The sequence below is a fragment of the Eretmochelys imbricata genome, chromosome 5 (genome assembly GCF_965152235.1).
Source record: "Eretmochelys imbricata isolate rEreImb1 chromosome 5, rEreImb1.hap1, whole genome shotgun sequence".
NCBI lineage: Eukaryota > Metazoa > Chordata > Testudines > Cheloniidae > Eretmochelys > Eretmochelys imbricata.
In genome coordinates, this window is record NC_135576.1 from 56,515,119 (window position 1) to 56,538,364 (window position 23,246).

The 23,246-nt window shown below is 43.2% G+C and overlaps 1 protein-coding gene across 4 annotated transcripts in view; it reads right to left on the minus strand.

Moving 5' to 3' along the window:
• TMEM161B (transmembrane protein 161B) overlaps positions 1 to 22,302 on the minus strand; it is an 80,208-nt gene extending 57,906 nt beyond the window's left edge. For 2 of the 4 annotated variants that reach the window (XM_077817172.1, XM_077817170.1), the window contains exon 1: positions 22,154 to 22,302. Coding sequence is in view for 2 of the 4 variants with exons in the window: in XM_077817170.1 (XP_077673296.1) it covers positions 22,154 to 22,156 (3 nt within the window). In the remaining 2 variants the exon portion in view is untranslated. Of the gene's footprint in view, positions 1 to 10,730; positions 10,792 to 21,592; positions 21,700 to 22,153 lie in introns of those variants that run through there. The other 2 variants (XM_077817171.1, XM_077817169.1) reach the window with 2 other exon arrangements.
• Between the last annotated feature and the right edge of the window lie 944 nt (positions 22,303 to 23,246).

A 23,246-nucleotide genomic window follows, 5' to 3' on the forward strand; every position in this document is an offset into this window, starting at 1 on the left:
GAGGGTCCCCGTCATTAGGGGCCTAGTGCCACCGCACTCTTTGTTTCATGGTAAATCCACCTCTGATCCTTAGTGCTAGAAATGTATCCAAGAAAGCAGGGATTTCTCCGCTTTCTAGTGGTACAAGCAATTTATTTCTGGCTGTGACATTTCACAAAATATCAGACCTCAAAATTATGTCACAGATTACCATCTTGCTTTTTGTGCTTTCTTCAATTCTGACATGATTTTAACAGCTGATACTTTACAAACCTTCTAGAGCTAACGATCTATAATATTTTTAAGAAAGCTGGAACTTCAGCTTTCAAGCAGCATAAAGCGGTTGTTCCCAACTTCAATGATTCAAGGGATAAATTAAAATCATGATGGAATTTTGACAATTTATGGTATAGGTGGAGAAAGGAAAGAAAAAAGCAAGATTGTAATGGGGGGGGTCGCACAACTTAAAGTCTAAAACTCTGACCACACAGCCCGTAACTCTTTGGCAAGATTAATAATGTCTTCTTATCCCTTGTCCTTGACCAAATTTTGCTCACTTGCTATCTGAACAAAAATTCAAATAAGATCACAAAAGTTTTTTTTTTATTATTAAATTTCACTCGATGCAACTTTCATGCGATACAACTCTTTTCCTTAAAGTTCATCTACACTAAAAATTGAAATGCTTTACAAATTGTAATTCCAGTTCTGTTCTTGAACACCCTACAGCACGCTCCAAAGCTTGTAAAATCAAATATTAATGAGTTCAATATTATGATACGAGTATACACCAGACCTTTGCTGTAGCCCAGGGTTCGGGATCCATGCACAGTCCCGCTTTAACGTGGGGGACGCGTTGCCATGGATCCCAATTTAAATATTTAAATTTGGGATCCATCACCACAACCGCGCTATACGCGAATCTGTGCTATAGCGACGCGAGCTAAAGCGAGGGTCTGGTGTATCAACTTGCTTATTTAGCATTTGCATATTTGCTGAGCCAAGCAACAGCGTTCTTAGTGGCCAAATGTAGCCCTCAGAGACCACTGCTGAATTTGATTAGCCGGCACCCCTTGACAACGTGTATCATGGTTTGATCTACACCGCTCAGATTGCCTCAAAGACCCCAAAGGTGCTCGCTGACGCACAGAGGCCTTGCCCAGTTCAGAATTGGCTAAAAAGGGGCCACTAATGATGTGGCAGGTCAAAACTGGGCAGGTGAGCATTAGGGTCTGTGATGAGGAACTGATTGGCGGATAATGTTAACCATCAGTCTTCCTGCCACAAGGACTCTGTTAGATCGTGGCGTGGCAGCCTCAACCATAGTAGGTGTTGTGATGAAAGACGTGCAGATGATGGACTTAAAAGGTCACTGAACAAGGGCAAACTTGGGTTGGCACATACCTTCTCAAGCAGTTTGCCAACTGCAATCTCCCTTGTGATGTAAAGGGGAGCAATGTGGCTCAGAACTAGAAGCCATGAAAGATGAGTTGGTCAGAGAGTTCCTGTGATGATGCACATTGTTGAGTCGAGTTGCACGTCAACAAGTTTGATGTGTGCTGACCGACTCCATACTGGCGCATAGTACTCTGCTATTGAATTTGACATGCCAAGGACTGAGGTCCATAGGGCTGGTGCATCTGCTCCCCATGAAGAACCTGCCAGTTTGCTGTGAAGGTTGTTGCATGTATTGACCTTTGCTGCTGCCTTGTTCAGGTGACTTTTGCATGTCAGCATTCAGTCAAGAGTCACGCCTCAGTAAACAGGGTTCACTTCATGCTTCAGCTTCCGGCCATTCGTTATGACGTTAGTTCCCTTTTAGCAGCGGCTTGGTGGAGACAGAATGTGCTAGAGACTGTCTTGCTGGTGCTTGGCAGAAGGTGCCATGTCTTGCTATAGTTGGCCAGCTTGGCAACATCGTCTGTCGGGTTTTCTCCAGTGCAGAGAAAGTCTGAGCCTGGTAGCCCGCACCATATGTTGTCTGCATAGATGAGCTCCCACAATTGGGTTGGTGGCAGGTCATTAATGTATAGACTAAAAAGGTCGGGGCTAGAACAGACCCCTAGCATAACCTGTTCATTTGTTTTCTTCCAAGCACTTGGTTTCTCACCCACATGCATCCTGAACCATCTGTCTCAGAGGAGCAGTTCAATGGCATCAGTAACCCAGGGTGGGAGGACTCTTGATATTTTAAGAAGTAGACTCGTGTGCCACACCATATCATACGCTGCAGGGAGGTCAAGGAAAATAGCACCTGTTTTCAGATTTCTTTGAAAACCGTTTTTGATTAATGTGGTTAGAGCAAGTACTTGATTGCATGTGCTTAGACCACACTGAATGACTGCTTGATCGCCCTTCAAAATGTTCTCCACCTCTGGTGTTATTCACTGTAACATTAGGCTCTCTAGAACCTTGAGAGACAGAGAAAGCGGCAATATCAGGAGATAGCTTGATGCTACGTTTGGGTCTTTACCAGGTTTCGGGAGGCCAATAACTTTTAACATGCGCCAGATTTTCGGCAGTCTTCCTTCATTGGTGACCCTTGTGAAGAATTGAGCCAGCCAAGAGCGGACACATGGGCCAAGATGTTTCAGGAACTCTGGAAGGATGTTATCATACCAAACAGTGGTACCAGACTTGATGTTATATAGCGCTCTGGAACTGCGAAAAGTTCAGAGCAAGCTCTGGATTTGTACTGCTGGATTTGACCTTCCCACTCACTCTGGACTCAACTATTCATTTCTTTTTCCAGGTGTGTCTTTCTCCATGCGAAGCAGGTGAATGGCTACTCTCAGATGATTGGCTTGGTTTTGGTGGTTGCTGGGCTATTCCAAGGCAACAAAGTAAAACTCCAGCATTTCTGGCTGGAACAAGTAAAGTCCAGGTACTTGGTCATTTCCTTTCGTCTGGCTCAGCGAGCACAAAGCTTCAAATAAGTGGTCAGCCTTGTCCAGGTCATCAGTTGAGTCGTACTGCTTGAGTAGAGTGGCAATGGATCAGTGTTCTCGTCATGCCACCTATCAGTACCTGGCACAGTCCGGGAAAGCTAAGGATCATCCTAGCAAACCAAATTCTGCAAGCTTATACTTGAAGAACCCTGGTATTGCCACATTCTGCTAACCCTAAGAACGTGCAATCCCGTAGCTTCCAGACCAGGGGGTCGGCAACCTACGACACACGAGCCAATTTTTAATGGCACGCTGCTACCTGCCAAGTCCCAGCCGCCGGCCCCGCTCAGCCCGCTGCCGAACCCAGGCCAGCAGCGGGCTGAGTGAGGCCGGCAGCTGGGACTCCAACAAGCAGCAGTGTGCCATTAAAAATCCTGCCCGCCCCAGCCCGCTCTTCTCTGCCACCCCGCCCCGCAAGGGGCAGGGTGAAGAAGCTTGGTCCTGCCAGCTGCTGCTGCAGGGCAGGCAAGTTCCCCCCTCCCCTGCCGTGCTGGGTTCCTGCCCCTCCTCCTCTCCCTCCCGCTGATCAGCTGATGGCCCTTACGGGGAAGCGGGAGAGAAGCCGAGCCACAGCGCACTCGCTGCTCCGGGGAGGAGGTGGAGAAGAGGTGGAGGCGGGGCCTTGGGGAAGGGGGGTGAAATCAGGGCATATCCCCTACAGCCCCCTGCCATGAGCTGCTCTCGGCAGTGGGCTGCAAGCAATCCCAGGACCATAGCTCAAACCCCCAACCCTCTGGCCTTACTCCTGCACCCTCCTCACACACCCCAGCGCCCCCACACCCCATGCCCTGACTCTTGCACCCCCCACATTCCCAACCCCACCCTGAGCACCAAATGGGAGCTCCTGCACCCCCCACCCCACATTCCCAACTGCACCCCTCGCACCAAATGGGAGGTGCCCAGGTAAGCGCTCCACACCCAAACCTCCTGCCCCAACCCTGAGCCCCCTCCCTCATTCTAGCTCCTGGCCAGACCCTACACCCCAACCCCCAGCCTGCTCCTTCACCCCCAGCCCTGTGCTCAGTGCACTCCCACCCTCAGCTCAGTGCAAAGAGAGGGTAAGAGAATGGGCTAGAACCAAGGAGAAGGTAGGTACCCACTCTACGTGGGCAGGGCCGGGATCCCAGACCGGCAGCGGGCTGAGCGGGGCCGGCAGCCGGGACCCTGGCTGGCAGGAGCCGGCAGATGGAACCCCAAACCGGCAGTGGGCTAAGCGGCAGTCTTCTCCCTCACCCCTGCACCCATTGCCTTTGAGGCCTTTTCCTTACTGGGAAAAAAAAGTATGTTTTCAGCCCAAGTTAGCTAACACAAGCTAACTAATACGAGGTAAAATCCTCATGAAAACAAGGCAGTCTGTAGTTTTCACATAACATACAGGTCCAGTGGGTGGTCTTAGGTGCTTAGAAGGTATCAGTATATTTGGGTGTCGGTTCTCACATCCACACAAACTCATCTCCTTAGTCAAGTTATTGTTATGAGACATCACCAAACCTACTAAGGTTATTTGAGTCCATTATGTACATGATCAGGAATTATTGTCATTGACTGTGCAAATGGAGTTCCTCTTTCCCCAGAACTCACCAAAACACCTTCCATACCAGTTGAATGCTTTATTTCTCAAATGGAAAAAAACTACAAAGAAACATCCTATATCAAGCCTCATCATTGCATGGTATGTTTTGGGGCATTAAAAGTAACTATATGGTTCACTCCAAACTCACAAACTCCAAATTTAAATTTTCTTTTGTATTCTGAATATCTTTCTGGATTATGTGTGTAAAATACAGTAAAGCAAAGGCTTACATAATACCCTCACACAACATGGCTAGCAAATAGTTCCTGTGTGTGTCGCTATTCAGCATGGTGTAACATGACTGTCTTGATCTAATTTGTGAACAGTTCACCTAACTATTTTATAAAGCCCCGTGGTATGGTTTGAGAGCCTCCCAAAATTATGTGTACGCATAAAGGTATATTTGTTTGTCTCTGTTCCAGATATTTCTAGAGAAAGAAGCATATTTTATTTATTTTGAAAAAAGCTTTGCAGGCAACCTTTATACATCACAAAACCCAAAAAGGATACACATCCTATTTAAAAACAAATCCTTTACCAGTCACCTTTTAAAGCTTAAATAGATTGAGAACAGTCATGGGTTATGGCCTTTCAAGTTCTACTTTCGCCAGTTTGGGGTAAGATTTTATATAAATAACTAAAACTTGTATAATTTATTCTTCACTCAGGTTGTTGTATTTGAGCTATGCTTTTTCACAATTGTAATCTTGGTAAAGATCTGTAACACAGAAAGGCTTTCAGCAATGAGAGAGTGATTTTCAATCTCGGGCACCATATCATGCCAGACATTTTTCCACGATTTATTATGGGCAAGATGTTATTACTTGCAACCATTTTTTTAAATCTTAAGATTTCACTCAGCAGTACCCAAAAATACAAAGTTTGTGACTTTAATGTCATGCTGCCACACAGATTGCAGTTTACTTCTCACCATTTCACAATACCACTACTAGTGACACTGCATTCAGTGGTTTAACTTAGAGGATCATGTTTCAATATGTTGAAAAAAATCCTGGTATTTCAATAAAGAAGCCATGAGGCCCTTGACAATTACTTGAAAGGCGTTCCCCCTTAAATCTGTGAAACAGCATAACAAGCACATCATCAGGGGAGAACTTATATAGAACATTGTATATCTTACCATTCTACTTTTGCCCATATTAATTGGTAATTGAAAGTGTTAAAGCAAGCACACAGTGAAATATCCTGAGTAAAAATCCTTTCCTCTCAATTGTTTCTTTCACTGACTTGGGATGTTGTTTTACTAGTTCTCCATTCATCACAGGATTTATCTTCTAAACCAACAAAATTTGCAAGTCTCTCTTTGCAGGTAAAAGCTATACTGTAGTAAGAATGCCAGCATTTTTAAGCACTGATACAGAAGGAGAAAAAAAAAAGGTACATTTTCTCAGAAAAGATGTTCCCTAAAGTCTCCTGGGGCAGACAAGATCTGAATTTCTAATATAAAAAGAAGCTAAGAAAAATAAAAAACATTCCCAGTCCCATTTACGGACAAAGAATATTTTTCCCTTTAAGTCCAATGTGGAAGCTAGCACAACCATTATGCAGCACTTCATTCTAATCTTTGTGACCTTTTTGCAATATAACTGTGGTACATTTTACATACAAGCCAACCACTCAATAGTTGAAAGACACGCTGTGAAGTTATTTACATTTTATTCCATAAATATACATAACCCCCCAATAAACTGAATGTGTGCCATACAAGCAAACAAATACTATAAACAAAAATGCTCAAAATTCAGAAGCAGTATCAATTTCTAAAAGGTAAGAACATTTGGAAAATAAAATTCTATACAAAGAGAGACCTTATAGGGAGGAGACCTTACACTGTAATAACCCGTTCAGAAAACTACATGTAGATTCAGAATTGGTCAACAAAAACCACTGCTTCAATACTAATTTATATCTGAGCTGTTCTCTCTCTCTCTCTCTCCTCACTACCCTTTAAAAAATAATTTCAACTCTGTACTCCAAGTGACAGCACGATTTTTCAGGAATTTGATCATCGTGCCTACAGAGCCTTTCAGCTTCAGATCACTGATACAAACCCAGACCAGGTCAATGGTGACAGAAAGTTGTTAACATCTTACAGCTGCTCAGAGGCATATGTGAAATGAGTCTGAATCAGATATCCAGCAAACAGAACCCAAATCACAAAACTGCCACTACAATTGACAGGCAGCAGAGACACCAAAAACTGAATAGGAATGGAAACTAAACTATTTTTTGAGCCATAGAAATGGTCCTTTCAAAAATCAGATTTAAGGCACCATGGCAGGATAGAGTGGGAAAGTTTATAGTCCCACTATAAGTATTGCACCTGTTCTCTAGATCAATCTAGTTTCAGATATTTGAACTATTTCTCATACAAATCATACACCACTTTTCACCTCACTAAATCTGTATTGCTCCCTATTCCCGACTTAGAAAGCAAATATTCTAAAATTAAATGTCATCGACCATTGTGAGCCGTGTAGCTAGGAACAATAAAGTCTCTTTTGCTTGCACAGGATATAGCACACCTTTCATTAACAGTCCCTTTAATGGAATTCAGCTGGGAAAATGTGTATGTGTTTTTCAGTGCTAGTGCTGTCACCTATGTTAAGTAGCAGGGTAGACAGGGCATGGGAATTTTTACCACATTGTCTTAAACGTTTAAAATGCTAGTAGTTGCCAGTGCATCATTTACACAAGCGCTCTTAACAATGAAGCTGAACTCATGTGGGCAAGAGTGGGAAGTTTTAGTAAAACAAAGTCCTAGCACAGACAAGATGCTTCAAGGTTCCTGATGCGGCCTCCTATTCTTGAAGGACCTCAAAGGTTGAGGGGAAAAAAAAAAAGGGGGGGGGGGAGGTAGAACAAAGTGTATTCTAGAGATCATGACTTTCACATCCTTACCATTGCAAAAGGTACATAAAACTTTGATAAGTTAAAAACAAAGTGAACAGAAGTAAAGAATGAATAATTCAGATAAAGTTGCAAAACACCTACATCACTTATCTCAGACAGATAATTGTGCTATGTTTACAAATGAAATGAAATAAAATAAAACGTTATAGATAAATACTTACCTAACACATGAGTTCTCGAACTACTCTCAAAAAGACATTTCTATATCCTTACTTTATAGAGTGCGGTTGGATTAAATAAGTATTAGATAAGAATCAAATGAAAGCATATTAAGTAAAGATCACCAAAGTTAATAGTTGTATGCCAAGGCTCCATTTCAACATCTCTGTATTGACTTTGTCCAAGGTCATTTTCAGACAAGAACAATGTAGGATTTTTTCCTTTTGATCTCAAACATACATGTTTGGGTTTGTACCTGAAGACCAGATCCTGCAAACACTTAACTTTAAACATAGGCAATTCCACTGAAGTCAGTGAACTACTTACATGCTTAAAATTAAGCTCATAAAATAATTGTTTGCAAGATCAGGACCTTGACTGAGAATTAACACGGATACCCACAGACTGCCAAACATGAAGACCACTATATTCCTGAGAAACTGGCTAGTGGGATCCATAGCAAACTTAGTCTCATCCCTAGAAATACAAATTCAATAAGAAACTCTTTGTAAATCCACAAGTCTCAGAAATAAGATTCTGAAGCAAATGCACAAAAGTCTTCTTTGAAGTTTAATTCAGAACATACATTTACTTTAACTATACTTGCAAACCCACAAAAAAAAAAAAAGCTGAAAAACTTTCAAGTGAGTTGTAAAAAACACAAGCATTGTGCTGCATTTTCAAAGCCACCAAGGCTCTTAGTAGAATGTAGTGCAACACCCTATATCTTTTCCAGTCCCAATGATGCAACAATATTTAGGGCAGCCGAAAGTCAGATGTGATGGGGGAGAGGACGGGGACTGAAATGCCATCTGACAAGGGATAGGACATTTCCAAATTAAAAATTACTTCCCTTCTGTTCAGTTCAAGGTGGGGAGGAAACAGTGGCAATATATGGTCATATGTAATACTGACTCAGAAGCATCACATTTTATTTTGAATGGGATGTACTAGCATTTAACATTTATATTCCAGTAGCACTTAGAGGCCAACCATGTTGGGACCCTAGTGTGCTAGGTGTTCTACAAACAGAGAAAATGCCAGACCCTTTTGCAAAGAACTAAAAAGGAGAATATATTCCATGGATGAGACAAAAATAAGACCTGATCTACACTAGGAACTTACATTGGTATAGCTATTTCTCTCAGGGCTGTGAATTCTTCTGTTGACCTAGCTACTGCCTCTTAGGGAAGTAGATTCCCTAAGCTGATAGGGGAACCCTTCCCACCAGCATAGGTCACGTTTACACTGTTGCGCCTTAAGTGTAGAAATGGCCTAAGATGTGTGCAATTCTTGGTCAATCTGGAACAGTAATCACAACTACCCATGTGCCTACTGTTATAAAGTTGTACTTTTCTGCATGTACAGTACAACATTAATATGTACACGTTTATGCTGGAGCTTGCATCTTAGAAAAGCTCAGAGGGTCTTTTCTTATATTAAAGTACAAATCAAATATTACTCAGTGTGTAATAGCAACCCAAAATTAATGTGTGCATAGGTCACTGAGCACCAGGTAGGAAGGACAAGGAAGACAGAGACAGTGATAATTAGAGAAAATATAATGCCTTAGAGGGGACACTTTCATGTAGGCATTAACCTCACAGAACATCTGCAAGTCGAAGTCATATGATTTATATCTGGCAAGTAGGTTTAGTAAGACTGTCTTTAAAGGAAATTTAATTTCTGTATATATTAACTGTTAATAAATCTAATTTTGAGAAAGGTAACTGCCACTTAGGGCCCCTGAACATTCCCTTTTAACAACCAAGTTTTCCTGGTTTTTGTTGCTTTCTTGTCTCTACTGTTGCGTAAGACAAAGAACCTGGGAGCATGAACAGAATCTGTAAGGGATCTGCAAGCTCAGAGTTCTCTGATGCGTATGCATATACCACCAACAGGCTCAGACATTTGAAAATGTTTGCAGCCACTTCCTATCTGAAGTCTGCCACCCCTCTAGACCCACAGAATAGTGCTCCCTGCTTCCCACTGATCTCATCACCACCACCACCTGCTCCTCCTCCTCACACCACTGTGGAAGCTTTCCATAGAGAGAGTTGGGGAAGAAAGGGATTCTGCTGTCCTCTTGCATCTCGTGCAGACACCTTTGTAAACTATTTAATACACTGTATCACCAAAGTAAAAGAGCACCACCTTGCTCCCTCTCCAAAGTCCTGGGGCTCTGGGCACGGGTGTGGATAAAAATAGGATGATTTTTTATTTAAATTAAATACAGATTTCAGAAAATGTACCTATTTAAAATTACATTTGAAATTATGACAACCTATGTTGAGGCCTAAATTTACAATAATCTATTAAAATCATTTAAATTATTTTTTAAAAAAAATTCTATTAAGCAGTACATGTTTGCTGCCAAAGTTTTAATAAGTAAAACTACTCATCTGATGTAAGTCACTGGCTAAGCACCTGGAACCAGAATCTGATGAAGCTTGGGACAGCAGTAGCCTCTTCTGCATATTCTTTTCATTTCAGTTTATTCAACTAGTTCATTTCAATGATGAGTTCATTCAAAATTAAGAAACCAACTGGGAGTTGAAAGAGCAGAAAAGCTTGTTTGCTTCCAATCTATGATAAGAAGTAGGTGTGAGAAGATGAGATCTACTACTTCTAAAGTCCTGAAGGACATGGTGACTAGAAACCATCAGTTCAATTCACTAACTATAGCTAAAGCTTCCTTCATTTAATAAATCAGTTTTAAAGGAAAAGCAAGTTTTTATAAACTTTTTGATCAACTTTTCTCTTATGTATCCAGGCATTTAAGGTAGTTTTATTTAACTAATAAAGCAATTTTAAATTGATGTTTTTGTGCATTTTTAATTGTATTCAGTTTTCATCTGGATAAAGCTGAACACAAATCACAAGTTAAGAATTAATCATCCAGTAAATAAGAAATGCATCATTCATCATTTTCTAACATAATAAAAAATGCAAGATTTAAGAAGCTAAATAAATGTAAGTTAAGCTATAATTGCTTATATAAATGTGTATAAGTATAGTGCATGCACCTGGTTAGCAAAAAGAAGCCACAGATTTAGTGTAAAAGCTAAACCGAGTTGCAAATCAACATGTTTTAATGTTACCAGCAAATAAAAATTAGATGTCAAAAATGGTATTACCTGTTTCCAAGTCACTGATAACTCGGAAGAAAATTATCTTGAATGCTTATGGATCAATGTCCTAACAGATAAAGCACAAGATGAGATATTAAATGGTGTCTGCTACTGACCACCAAATCACAACAGGGAACAGAATGACTGCCTCCTTACAAATCTATCTACAATGCATAGGAAAAAAACTGCATAATCATGGGGGACTTCAATTGGCGTGACATATGCTGGAAGTCTCGTTACCAACAGTAAAACATCCTTGGACTTTCTAAACGTTATAGAGGACAATTTCCTAATTCAGTAAGTGCAGTAGACAACACAGGAGAATTCTTTATTAGAGTGTGTCCTAACATATAAAGGAAAACTGAACACAGAACTAATGGTAGCTTAGATATAAGCGAGCATGACTTGATCACATTTATAATGTGCAAGCATAATAAAGTCTAGACCAGTAGTATATATACTTGGTGCTTTAATAGGGTCAATTTCACAAAGCTGAAAACAACTATAAGTAAAACCAGCTGGATGAAAATTTGCATCAGAACAGTCAGAATGATAATTGGAAATCATTTAAGAACACTTCACTAAGTGCCCAAAGAGTCAATCCCACATTTCAGAAAGAAGGCTTTGCTGCTTAACCGGACAGACAGGAAGAAAGCTGAACTAGTTTAGAGGGGAAGTGACAGCAGCTATAAAAAATAAAAATATATAACAAATGTGGAAGAAAGAAAAAGTAGACAGTAATGTTTATAAATCAGAAGTTAGGAATGACAGAAAATTGGGAAGGGAAGCCCAAAGACACAAGGAGAAGTCTACAGCCAACACAGTTAAAGACAATAGTTTTTAAAATATATTGAGAACAAAAAGAATACTAAACAATGGTATTCCATTACTAGATGGAAATGGTAGAATTATCAATGAACTCTTCATTATTAATAAATATTTCAGTTCTGTATTTGAGGAAAAATAAATTAGATAATCTAATCCTATGGTGATAACACACTTTCTATTCCCCTAGTAACTTTGGAGGACGTTAAACAGAAGTTACTAAAATTAGACATTTTTAAATCAGCAAGTCCAGATAATCTGCATCCAAGAGTTTTTTGTTTTTTTTTTAAGAAGGAGCTGAGGAGCTTGCTGGACAATTAATGTTGATTTTCAATAAGTCCTGGAACACAGGTGAAGTTCCACATGATGGGAAGAAAGACTGTTGTGCCAAGTTTTAAAAAGAGTAAACAGGATGACCTGGGTAATTATAGGCCTGACAGCAATCCCGGGAAAGATAATGGAGCATCTGATATGGGACTTGATTAATAAGGAATTAAAGGAGGCTCATATAATCAACATGGGTATATGGAAAATAGAGTCTCTCAAACTAACTTGTTAGTCTCTAAGGTGCCACAAGTACTCCTTTTCTTTTTGCGGATACAGACTAACACGGCTGCTACTCTGAAATCAAACTAACTTAATACCTTTTTTAGATGAGATTATAAATTTGGTTGATAAAGGTAACCGTATTGATGTAATATACCTAGCTTTCTGTAAGGTGTTTTGACTTGGTACCATGCAACATTTGATGAAAAACAAAATATAAAATTAACATGGCAAACATTAAACAGAATAAAAACTGGCTAACTGGTAGGTCTTAAAATATCACTGTAAACAAACAATGACCATCAAGAGGATGTGTTTCCAACAAGGATTGATTCTTGGCCCTATGCTATTTAACATTTTTATCAATGACCTGGAAGAAAACATATCTTCACTGATACAGTCTACAGATGACACCAAAATTGGGGGAGTGGTAAACAATGAAGAGCGGACCGGTCACTGATTCAGAGCCATCTGTACTACTTTGTCAACTGCGCACAAGCAAACAATATGCATTTTAATAGGACTAAATGGAAACATGTACATGTAGGAACAAATGATGGAGGACTCTATCCTGGAAAGCAGTGACTGAAAAAGATTTGGGGGTCATGGTGGATAATCAGATGAACATGGGCTCCCAGAGTGTGATGCGGTAGCCAAATGAGCTAAAGCGATCCTGAGATACATGAGGAGGGGAAGCCACAGTGGGAGCAGAGAGGCTATTTTACCTCTATATGTGACACTGGTGCAATCACTGCTTGAGTACTGTGTCCAGTTCTGGTAGCCACAATTAAATAAAGATGTTGATAATTGCAGATGATTTAGCGAAGAGCCATGAGAATGATCAAACGGTTAGAAAACATGCCTTACAGTGATAGACTAAAAGAGCTCAATATGTTTAGCTTAACAAAGAGAAGATTAAGGGGTGACAAGTACAGTGTATAAGTATCTACAGGAGGAACAAATATTTAATAATGGGTCTTCATTCTATCAGAGAAAGCTATACTATGATCCACAGGCTGGGAGTTGAATCTAGACAAATTCAGACTGGAAATAAGGCATATGTAAGGAAATAAGTGAAGGTAATTAACCACTGGAATATTTTCTCAAGGGTTATGGTGGACTCTCCATCATTAAATTTTGAAAACAAGGTTGAATGTTTTTGAAAGATATGCTCTAGGAATTATTTTGGGGAAGTTCTTTGGCCTGTATTATACAGGAGTTCAGATTAGATGATCACAATCTCTTCCAGCCTTGGAATCTCTGAAAAACTTTTCTTTAGGAAAATAACTAAAAAGTACAAATGCAAAACAAGATTAAAATTGTTAATTTACAACAATCAACCTGAGTATCAATTCCATTTTAGCCAATATTGGAGTTTTCCAGGGACTGATGAACCCCATGCATTCCCCCATTTTTGCCAGATACACACTCCATTGATGGCCATGAGCTCCTCTGAGTATCTGGGGGACGGAGAACAGTTTAGTATTCAACCCCAAGGCCTGGTTTACACTAGAAAATTAAGTTGACTTAACTACTTTGCTCAAGGTTATGAAAAATCCATACCCTTGAGCGATGTAGTTAAGTCAACCTAACCCCCAGGGTAGACAGCATAGGGTTGATGGAAGAATTCTTCCATTCACCTAGCTACCGCCTCCCAGCGAGGTGGATTACCTATGCCAATGGAAGAACTCTTTCTGTTGGCGTAGGTAGTGTCTACAGTGAAGCACACACCAGTGGCGCTGTAGCATTTTATTAAGCGTAGATATGCCCCAAGTTTATCATACAAATGGCAAGCGATCCTCCCCCACCCACCAAAAGAGGTTATTGTTCTGGACTTTTGTATCAGGTCTTGAATGCTTTTATATTCTCCTAGACTCGCAGGTGATTCATAATTTACTAAGTTTTTCCCCAATTCTATTTATAAATTGGCTGTTTGTATTATAAGAAATAGAGTTTTGCTCTAGATGTTCACTCAAGGCCATCTGAGCGTACAGGCAACCTATGTTGTGAAATGAAAGCTCTCTTGCAAAAGCGGATGCTAGCAATTAAGTGGACTCTACGGTTATCCTCCGGCCAAAGCCGAAGTACTTTCTATTATACATGTTACATCATCACTGAAGCAACTAACCCAGTGAGCACTGGAAGGACCCTCATAATCACTAACACATAGTACAATGCATTTTGGAATCACCTGCCACAGGGAGAACTAGTCCAGAAAGCCTAACCCAGCTATAATGGAAAGAAACCAGATTAAGTTTTGACATTTAGTAATTAAATCTAAAGTGCCCACTCAGTCATGCTAAATGAAAGCAAAAAACCATCCCTAGTGAACATGTAGATGGGGATGGCTGAAGCTATCGATTTCTAAAGTATTTAAAGCTTTCATTTTATTAAAAAGTTAAATTTCTAGTCTTTGTGATTACAAAGATCTCTTTCAAAAACATGGATGGGGCACTATCTTCCCACTTCTGTGAGCAAATCTCTAGTACCTTTTTATACAGCTCTCAACACTCAGACTTTGTCTACACTAGTACTTTTGCGCAGGCTGTTAAGCACTAGTAGAGGTATTATTAGCTAGTCTGTCTCTACACCAGTGCTTTCCACTGCTGCAGCTGCATTGATACTAAACTAGACAAACTATACAAAGAGTTCTTGGGTGGACACACCCTAGAAAAGCAAAGCTAGCAAAAAACTGTTTCACCAATGCTATTCAGAGCCCTAAGAGCAAACAGGAAACTGGCAAGCATCAAGTAAACTTAACTCTCCTCCTAGACACTGAATCTGGAAAGTACAACCCAAAAAAAACAGAGGAAAAAGGTATCATAGCTGAGAAACCCCTCAGGCAGGTGGCTTTGAGGTGCTGGGAAAGTGAGAAAAAGTTGCTCTCCTCCTCCATTTCAGCAGCTGCAAGAGGAAGTGGTTCCCAATCTCCCAAATTACTCAGACATTGACCAGCTTGGATGATGATATGAAACACTAAGTTTCCAAGCAGAGTCCAAGGAGAGCATCCTTGACCCTTTGCAGCTGCTAGGTGTGAAAAATGGGACATACTGGGCTTTCCACAACTACACTGGACTTCACAGCCATACCTCCTTCCCCTGCATCTTTCATAGTGGCCTCTGGCTAATAGCTTTAGTTTACTGTTTAACAGACACCTGGTAAAAGTTTTTCAGACTCTGGATTGGGTAACAACCACATAATATACACTAGAACCTAGGCAGAAAGAGAAAAAGACTACTATGAAAAGGAACCATGTTAAATGGACACAAGCTATTATTTCCCTGCCCCAATATTCTGCATCTATTTCAAATACAGTTCCAAACTACAGCCTCGATAAGCCCTTAAGAGTGGTGCAAGCATTTTACAACCTTCTGAAGCAGCATTCAATTCTCATCCCTTTAGAAAAGCCAAGCTCAAAAAAGAGGAAAGCATAAGCAAAAAATGGTAAAGCTTCATTTACTGCTTTAAGTGACAACTTTCATGTTTCTGTAATCCTATATGAATAAAGCTACCCAGCAATAATCTCAACTCAATATTATGCAAATCAATAAGCACTGCAAGTGTCATCTGAATTTGTAAACACTGTAAAGGCAACGTGTTTTACAAGACCTATTGTACAAATTAACATCTTTCCTAATACAAAGTAAATCAAAGTTTAATTCTTATTCAATTAAGAATAGAATATGTGAAAATGTTTGCAAGAAAAATTGCTAAAATTTAAACTGTTTTTTTTTTTCTATATGCAGTAGATACTCAGTTTCTGGCACTGTCAAAAGTTGCCCGCAGTGTCCTATTTTAAAAGTGATTTTAAATTATTTAACATGTCAAAATATTTTAATCCAAATATTTACACCAAACAACTATAGTAACTGGCTATTCTATGTGAAGTCATATTTTCTAGTTTTGAGCCTGAAGTTTTTAACAGTCCCAACTAGGCTCAAGACTTAACATATTAAAATGTATATCTTTTTAACCACTTCTGTTCAAAAAAAATCTCACTTTATTTAAACCAGTACAACTCTGAGGACTAATCCGCACAAAAAGTTTACTGCTTTACCTATAATTACAGCAGAACAATGCCCTACAGCTGATGCAATTATACAGCTATAAATCTGCTCATATCAGTATAACTTATTCCCGTAAAAGAAGAGGAATAATATATACACCACTATAAGTTGCTGTACATCAGTGTAACTACATCCACACTAGGAATTGTAACAGTACAGCTATTTAAAAGAATAAAGAAATCACACTCCTAAGAGTTATACAGGTACAAAATGTGCGTGTACACCACGCCTGAATATAGACAACACCTCACGTTAACTTCTCATTGACATGAATTGGTATCAAGTGGCGGAGTTCCGCAGATGACTGTCAAAAATGGAATGAGGGAGGAAAAAACTCACACCTCTGCTATTTTTTTAGCTACAATTTTCAGCAAGTCTAGGTGACTGATCAGCAATCACGCCACTTAAGACTCTCTTCCTCCCTCTGCCCACATGACAAGAATAATTTCATTTAAAAATATAGTTATGTAAGGTGGGCCATATCTACACAATGAAATTTTACCAAAAAATTCTCTGTAGTTGGACCTAGCATAAACAAAGAATTTTTCCAAAACCCAAAGCTTTGCCTATGCTAGAGTTTTCAGCAGTACTCACACCAGTACAGCTGAACCAGTAATAGTAGTTAGCAATTTTAAGTAAAATTCTCTAGACATAGCCAGTGTTATAAAACCAACTCATTCTTCTTGCCTGTAAAAAAAAAAAACAACTATATTGGATTCCCTACCAAGTTTCTCTAACATGACTATGGCTATGTCTTTGTGCATTTTTACATCGATAATTAACTCATTTGTGATTAATTTGAACAAAGGATCAATCTAAAGACGATCATGATTATGGCACAATGTGTGTTGACTGCACCAGAGGTTTTACTAACTAGCAGCACCAGAGTAAAATTCATGCTCAAGTTCTACTATCTAGGATCTGTTGTACTGGATAACGTATCTAGATGACGCATTTAATTCTTGCATCAAAAAGGCAGCCACCACTTTCGACCAACTTATCCAGTGTATGTGGGATAAAAGAAAACCAACATTGAGCATCAAGATATGGGTGTACCAGACATTCATTTTGAGCATGCTGTTGTATAGTGGAGAGACTTGGACCACCTATGGTAGAGGTAAGAAAAGGCTAGCCACCTTCCATCCTGCATTCCTGTATTCCAAATATCGTGTGGGAAACCAAAGTTTCTAACACTGAAGTACCTGAGAAAGCAAAATTACCAAGTCTCAGACACAGACATGTCCTTGGCTTGATCATCTGTGCGCGGTGGACACGATGGACACATTCCAAAGGTCTCCTGTATGGAGAACTTGCAGATGCTCCAACATCATTAGGCCACCCTAGGTTCAATGTCAAGGATGGCTGCAAGAGAAATTTGAATACTTTCAGTGTCAACACTGCAAGCTGGGAAGATTACTCCTAGGGAAATTCTGCGCTACTGTAGTGCAGTAGAAAAATGCACCCCCTGAAGATTTTCTTTGCTTCCTTGCAGAAAATGGTTTCTATGGGGAAGCAAAGAGAAGCTGCACCAGTACTCACTCACCCCTCCCTGGCAGCTCAGCCATGTCTGTTCCGACAGCCAGGGGGAGAGGTAAAACACTGGAGGAAGGGGAATCTGGGGATGCCCCAGCCACCTAGGAACGTTAGTCCCAGCTGTGGCGGGGCACCCCCCGCCACGGAGGGGAGGACAGAGACCGAGTTCCCTCTTCCCTGTACACAGAGCAGCCAGGGCTAAGTCAGATCAAGCCCCAGAAACTTCCCCTGGCTGCAGGAAGCTCTTCACCATGGAGAGGGGGTCCAGATGCACTGGGGTTGGGCAGACAGGGGGAGCAGCTTCCTGTACAATTACCCCACCTCCCACCCATGTACCCAGAACTCCCCACACCAAGCTCTTTCTGCTTAAGGAGCACCCCCCACATCCAGAATCCCCTCACAAGTCCCCCAAATCTCTACCCCACTGAGCCTCACCCCCTGCATCAGGAGCCCCCCACCCCACTGAGCCCCAGCTAGCTGCATCCTGACCCCGCCACCCCAAGCTCCAGTCTCCCAGCCCACCTCCCCCACTGAGCCCTATCACCTTCACCTGGACTCCCCTATTGAGTCTCATTCCCCCTGCACCCAGAACCCCGCACCAAGCTCCCACATAGAATCCTGGTACACTTGAGGGGATTCTGCAACAAAAAATTTAAAAATTTTAAATTCTGGAAAGTTCTGCATATTTTAATTGTCAAAATAACAAACACTATAACAATATAGTCACACCATATTCAATTATTTTGGTAACGTATTTCGTCAGCAAATAATTGAAAATGGTGTGATTATATTGTTATAGTATTTGTCAAGGTTCCTTCCCCACTCTGAACTCTACAGCCATTTAAACAAAACAGAATCTAACGCATATCTAACTAGACTGCTTACTAACTTTTTACAGGAGTTCTGACCTGCATTCCTGCTCTGGTCCCAGCAAAAGCATCACACAGACAGACAAGACCTTTGTCCCCCCCAGCTTTCAAAGTATCTTGTCTCCTCATTGGTCATTTTGGTCAGGTGCCAGCGAGGTTATCCTAGCTTCTTAACCCTTTACAGGTGAAAGGGTTTTTCCTCTGGCCAGAAGGGATTGAAAGGTGTTTACCCTTCCCTTTATATTTATGACAGCGTTATACGGATAATTAAAATATGCAGAATCTTACAGGATTTTAGAATATTGTGCGCAGAATTTTTAATTTTGGGGGGCAGAATTACCTCAGAAATAGAAGATGCAGATAAGCAACAGGCTACAATGGAGGGCTGTACTGCACCAGAGAGTCAAAAATGCTGAAGATAGGTAGTTGACAGAGAGGAAAGTGGAGAGATGAAAAACGTAGCAGGCTTCGAGCACTAATAGCATACCAGCTTCTTCTTCTGGCCCTGGCCTTATGCCTGCATTATCTGTGGCAAGCTACTATGACTTCAGAATTGGACTTTTTAAGTGTTTACAATGCTTACGCCATTGTTTTTTAAGAGGGACAGTTGCCATTCCATCACACAGCTAAATCAATGTAAAATCTTAGGGGAGACAAGACTGTACTTTTTAACCTCAGTGTAACTAGTCAAAGTTAACCCTACGCACTCCCATCTGGGGTTGATCCTGCCTACCTATATCAACGTAAAAGTACAGAGCCTTTTCTCTACCACAGGGGTGGGCAAACTTTTTGGGCCAAATGCCACATCTGGGTGGGGAAATTGTATGCAGGGTCGGGGCAGTGGATTGGGGTGCAGGAGGGAGTATGGGAGGGGGTGCAGTTTGCAGGAACGGGCCCAAGGCAAGGGACTGGGGCAGAGAAGGGGTGCAGACTGCGGAGGGGGCTCAGGGCAGGGATTTGGGGTGCAGGAGGGGTGCGAGGTGCAGGCAGGGAGCTGGGGTATGGAGTGCAGGAGCGGTTCGGTCTCCGGCTCGGCACCACTTACCTAAAGCGGCTCTGGGATGGCAGCGGCACACACCGGGGCCAGGGCAGGCTCTCTGCATACCTGCCCTGGCCCCAAGCCGCACCGCTCTGGGAAGCGGTCGGAACCACAGCCCTGCGCAGCCCCTGAGGGAGGGAGGGCGGGCACAGGGCTCCGCGCGCTGCCCTTGCCACGCCTCCAGGTACCTCCCCCAAAGCTCCCATTGGCCACGGTTCCCTGTTTCCAGACACTAGAAGCTGCAGGGGGCGGTGCCGGGAGGCAAGGGCAACGCAGAGTCCTCTGCTCCCCCACAGCCCGGGTGCCAGCCAATTCTGAGAGCGGCGCGGGGCCTGCAGCACCACGGGGGGCAATCCCATGGGCAGGATCCAAAGCCCTGAGGTGCCCGATCCAGCCAGCAGTTTGCCCACCCCTGCTCTACCAGGATTTTATAACGAGATAGCTAACATTCATTATCTCACTGTAAACACACACTTTCAGCAAGAAAGGCATAGCCATAGCCTTACATTAAGAGCCTGTCTTCACCAGACTTTTCACTGACAATTAACTCAGGGTACTTAATGTTTGTGAAGGCTTGCATGGACATATCCCCCATATGTGAACGAAGTGATCAAGTCACTCAAAGCACAAAAGTCTAGCGTAAACATACCTTAAGGGTCTCTATACAACGAAAACACTACGGTTTTAGGGGTGTTTTGGAAGGGAAGAGGATTAAATTTACCTTGGAATACCAGAGTGATGATTTGAGAGCCTAAATTATACAAACTAAACTGCAATACGCTCCAACAATGATAGTCAACCAGTTACTAACTCATGATCCATTTGGCTCTCTTAGCTGCAGCTCTCTTTTTGGACTATGAAAATTTTTCAAACTATATCAGATGTTTGAGCTGCTAAAACTAGAATGTTGAATATGCATAAAAATCTATTATAAGTTGTTACTCCTCTCTTGGCAATATCAAGATGTCTGCTACCAATCGTGATTCAAAGATCTGAATTCTCAAAACAAGTATTCCAGAATTATTTCAGAAGTCTCATTTTTAGTATGTTAACAAGCCCACAGGTTTTTATAAGCTATTTCTTGTGACCCACAGAACAATGAAAATAATAAAAATAAAGTAAAGATGTTCTTCTGCACGTCATTTACCAGAATACTCTACTGCAGGGGTTCTCAATCTTTTTCTTTCTAAGCCACCCTCCCCCGCCCCAATATGCTATAAAAACTCCACAGCCCTCCTGTTCCATAACAACTTTTTCTGCATATAAATGCTAGAGCCTGCATTAGGGGATAGCAAGCAAGGCAACTGCATGGAGCCCCACAAAGCTAAGCTTTGGCTTCAGCCCTGGATAGCAGGGCTCAAGGCAGTATGGCTTTGGCTTTTTGCCCTAGGCCCCGATAAGTCTAATGCCAGCCCTGCTTGGCAGACCCCCTGAAATCTGCTCCCAGCACCCCAGGAGGCCTTGGACCCCTGGTTGAGAACTGCTGCTTTACAGCTCAAAACCATTTAATAGAAATCCTTGTGCCTGGGCTCTGTAAACTGAACTGTTTGAGTCATGCTTACATACCATTGTTTTTTCCTTGAATCTTTACAAATAAAAAAATCAGTTTCTGTATAAAAGATGCTTTAGATTCCTCTCTCTAAACAAATATCAAAATATTTACTGCATTCCTTTTCAGTCCTGGTCTTTACAAGAAAAGTTGCATTTGTGTAACTCAATTGATCTTAAATGTCACTAGTTACACAGGTGCAAACACCTAGCACATTCCTTGTTTACAGTTAAAAAAAGCTTAGCTCAGTTTAAGTTTACTTCTGGGAGTGCACTACCAAAACTAGATCAATTCTGAATCAATTTAGTTTGTTTTCAAGCCCCCATGCCTATCCATTTTTTTTCCTTGGCCACGCCTGCTATTACTTTTAAGTCTAAGAAACAAAACCAAATGCATTACATTTAAGTTCAATAACCTTGGGTGCCCCATTAGTTACTTACAGTGGGTGGATGAAGAAACGCCACCGAGAACATACACCAGCTCCCAGCAGTTCATTAGCATGTTGGGGTCAATCCTGGCCACCAAGAGTTAACCTGATGCTCCCCCCACGCCGAAGAGTTGCAGGCACAGCTGGCGAGATCATGTCCGGGATAACACCCTCAAACCCCAGGAGAAATGCGCCGCGGTAGTGAAGAAAATCACTTCTCCCTTGGCTCGGAGACGGAATACGCAGCTACCTACCCGACCATGTCTGCCCCACGCTCGGGAACTAGGCTGAGGGGGACCCCGCCAAACCCAGCAGGAAACACAGACCGAGGAACCTCTCACCCCAACCCTTCCCACCGGCAGGCTGCGGCACCCGCAGCGGACACTAGCCTCCTTCCCCGCGCACGCCACGAGCCCACACGCAGCTGGGACCCCGCGCGAGACACTAAGGCCCCCACAGGAGTCACCAGCCGAACCCCCGGGCCAGGCGCCGCTAGCCCATTGCGCTACCTGAACGCAGCCCCCGTGTTCCCGGGGCGCCCAGCGGGGCCCCCAGTGCCCTCCCCGTCGCTCACCATGTTGCTGCCGCCTCCCGCTGCCACTCCAGCCGCCCAGCCTCTCCCCGCTCCGAGCACATAAATCCGCGTGTGCCCCGCACAGGCAGCTGCCGACGGTTAGGTGGGGGGTCTCGGCACGCAGCAAGCCAGGCACCCCGGCAGACACCAGCCCCACACCAGCTTCTGCCCGGCTCACACCTCACAAAGGTCACGCCAGGACCCCACTGCCCAAGGACCCTTAGAGCGGCTAAGCCAATTGCCTGCACAAACTGGAGCCCGCACTCCACCCCGCGCCAGCTCTACAGACACTCTCGTCTCGCCCGGGCGGCGGACAACACGCAGGCAGGCTGCACAGCCGCCTGCCCCGGACAACAGCAGCAGCTCTGCCTGCTTCTTTCCGTCAGGCGCGGCCGGGCCAGCCTACGCCGCAGACAGCTCAGGGCGGCGGTGGCGGCGGGACCCCATTCACGTGACACGGGAGGTCAGCACCAGAGACCCCACGCCGCAAGGGACGGAATGATTTAGGGCGCCCACCCGAGCTCCCAACACCTTTTACCCCGCTACCCTCCCACCCGTGCCCGGCGGGCCCGCGTGAGGGCGGGCGGGCTGCAGAGGAGGGTCTGGGGCAGTGAGCGCAGGTGGCTAAGCGGAGCCGGCCGGCTCTGGGAGGCCGGATCGGGAGAAGAGGTGTCGGGGCTGGAGCTGGGCCGCCTGTTCGGATCGTTCTCCGGCGGGAGGGTCAGGGGCGAGGCTAGGGCAGCCGAGCCTGAGGCACTGAGGTCACTGCCACAAGCCGCGACTCGGAGAACAGGGGAGGGCACGGTGGGGGGGGATGGGAGGTGCCGCTTGTGCGCCTGCGCCGCCGTGAAGCCCACCGGCCTTCTCTTAAGCATGCGCGCTAAGAACGGCAGACATCTTGTGAAAGCTGCTGAACCCGGAAGTGGCGCGGGTGTTTTCGGGTGACAAAAGCCGCTTGTGTGGTCCCCTGTGGGGCGGGGCTCGGCGCGGCAGGGACCCGAAGTTGGTGGACCCAGCGGCTCTTCCCTGCCTTTCGCCGGGGCGGCGGCTCTCGCGGCTGCAGTTCTCTGCTTGTGGCACAGGGGCGGCCGGT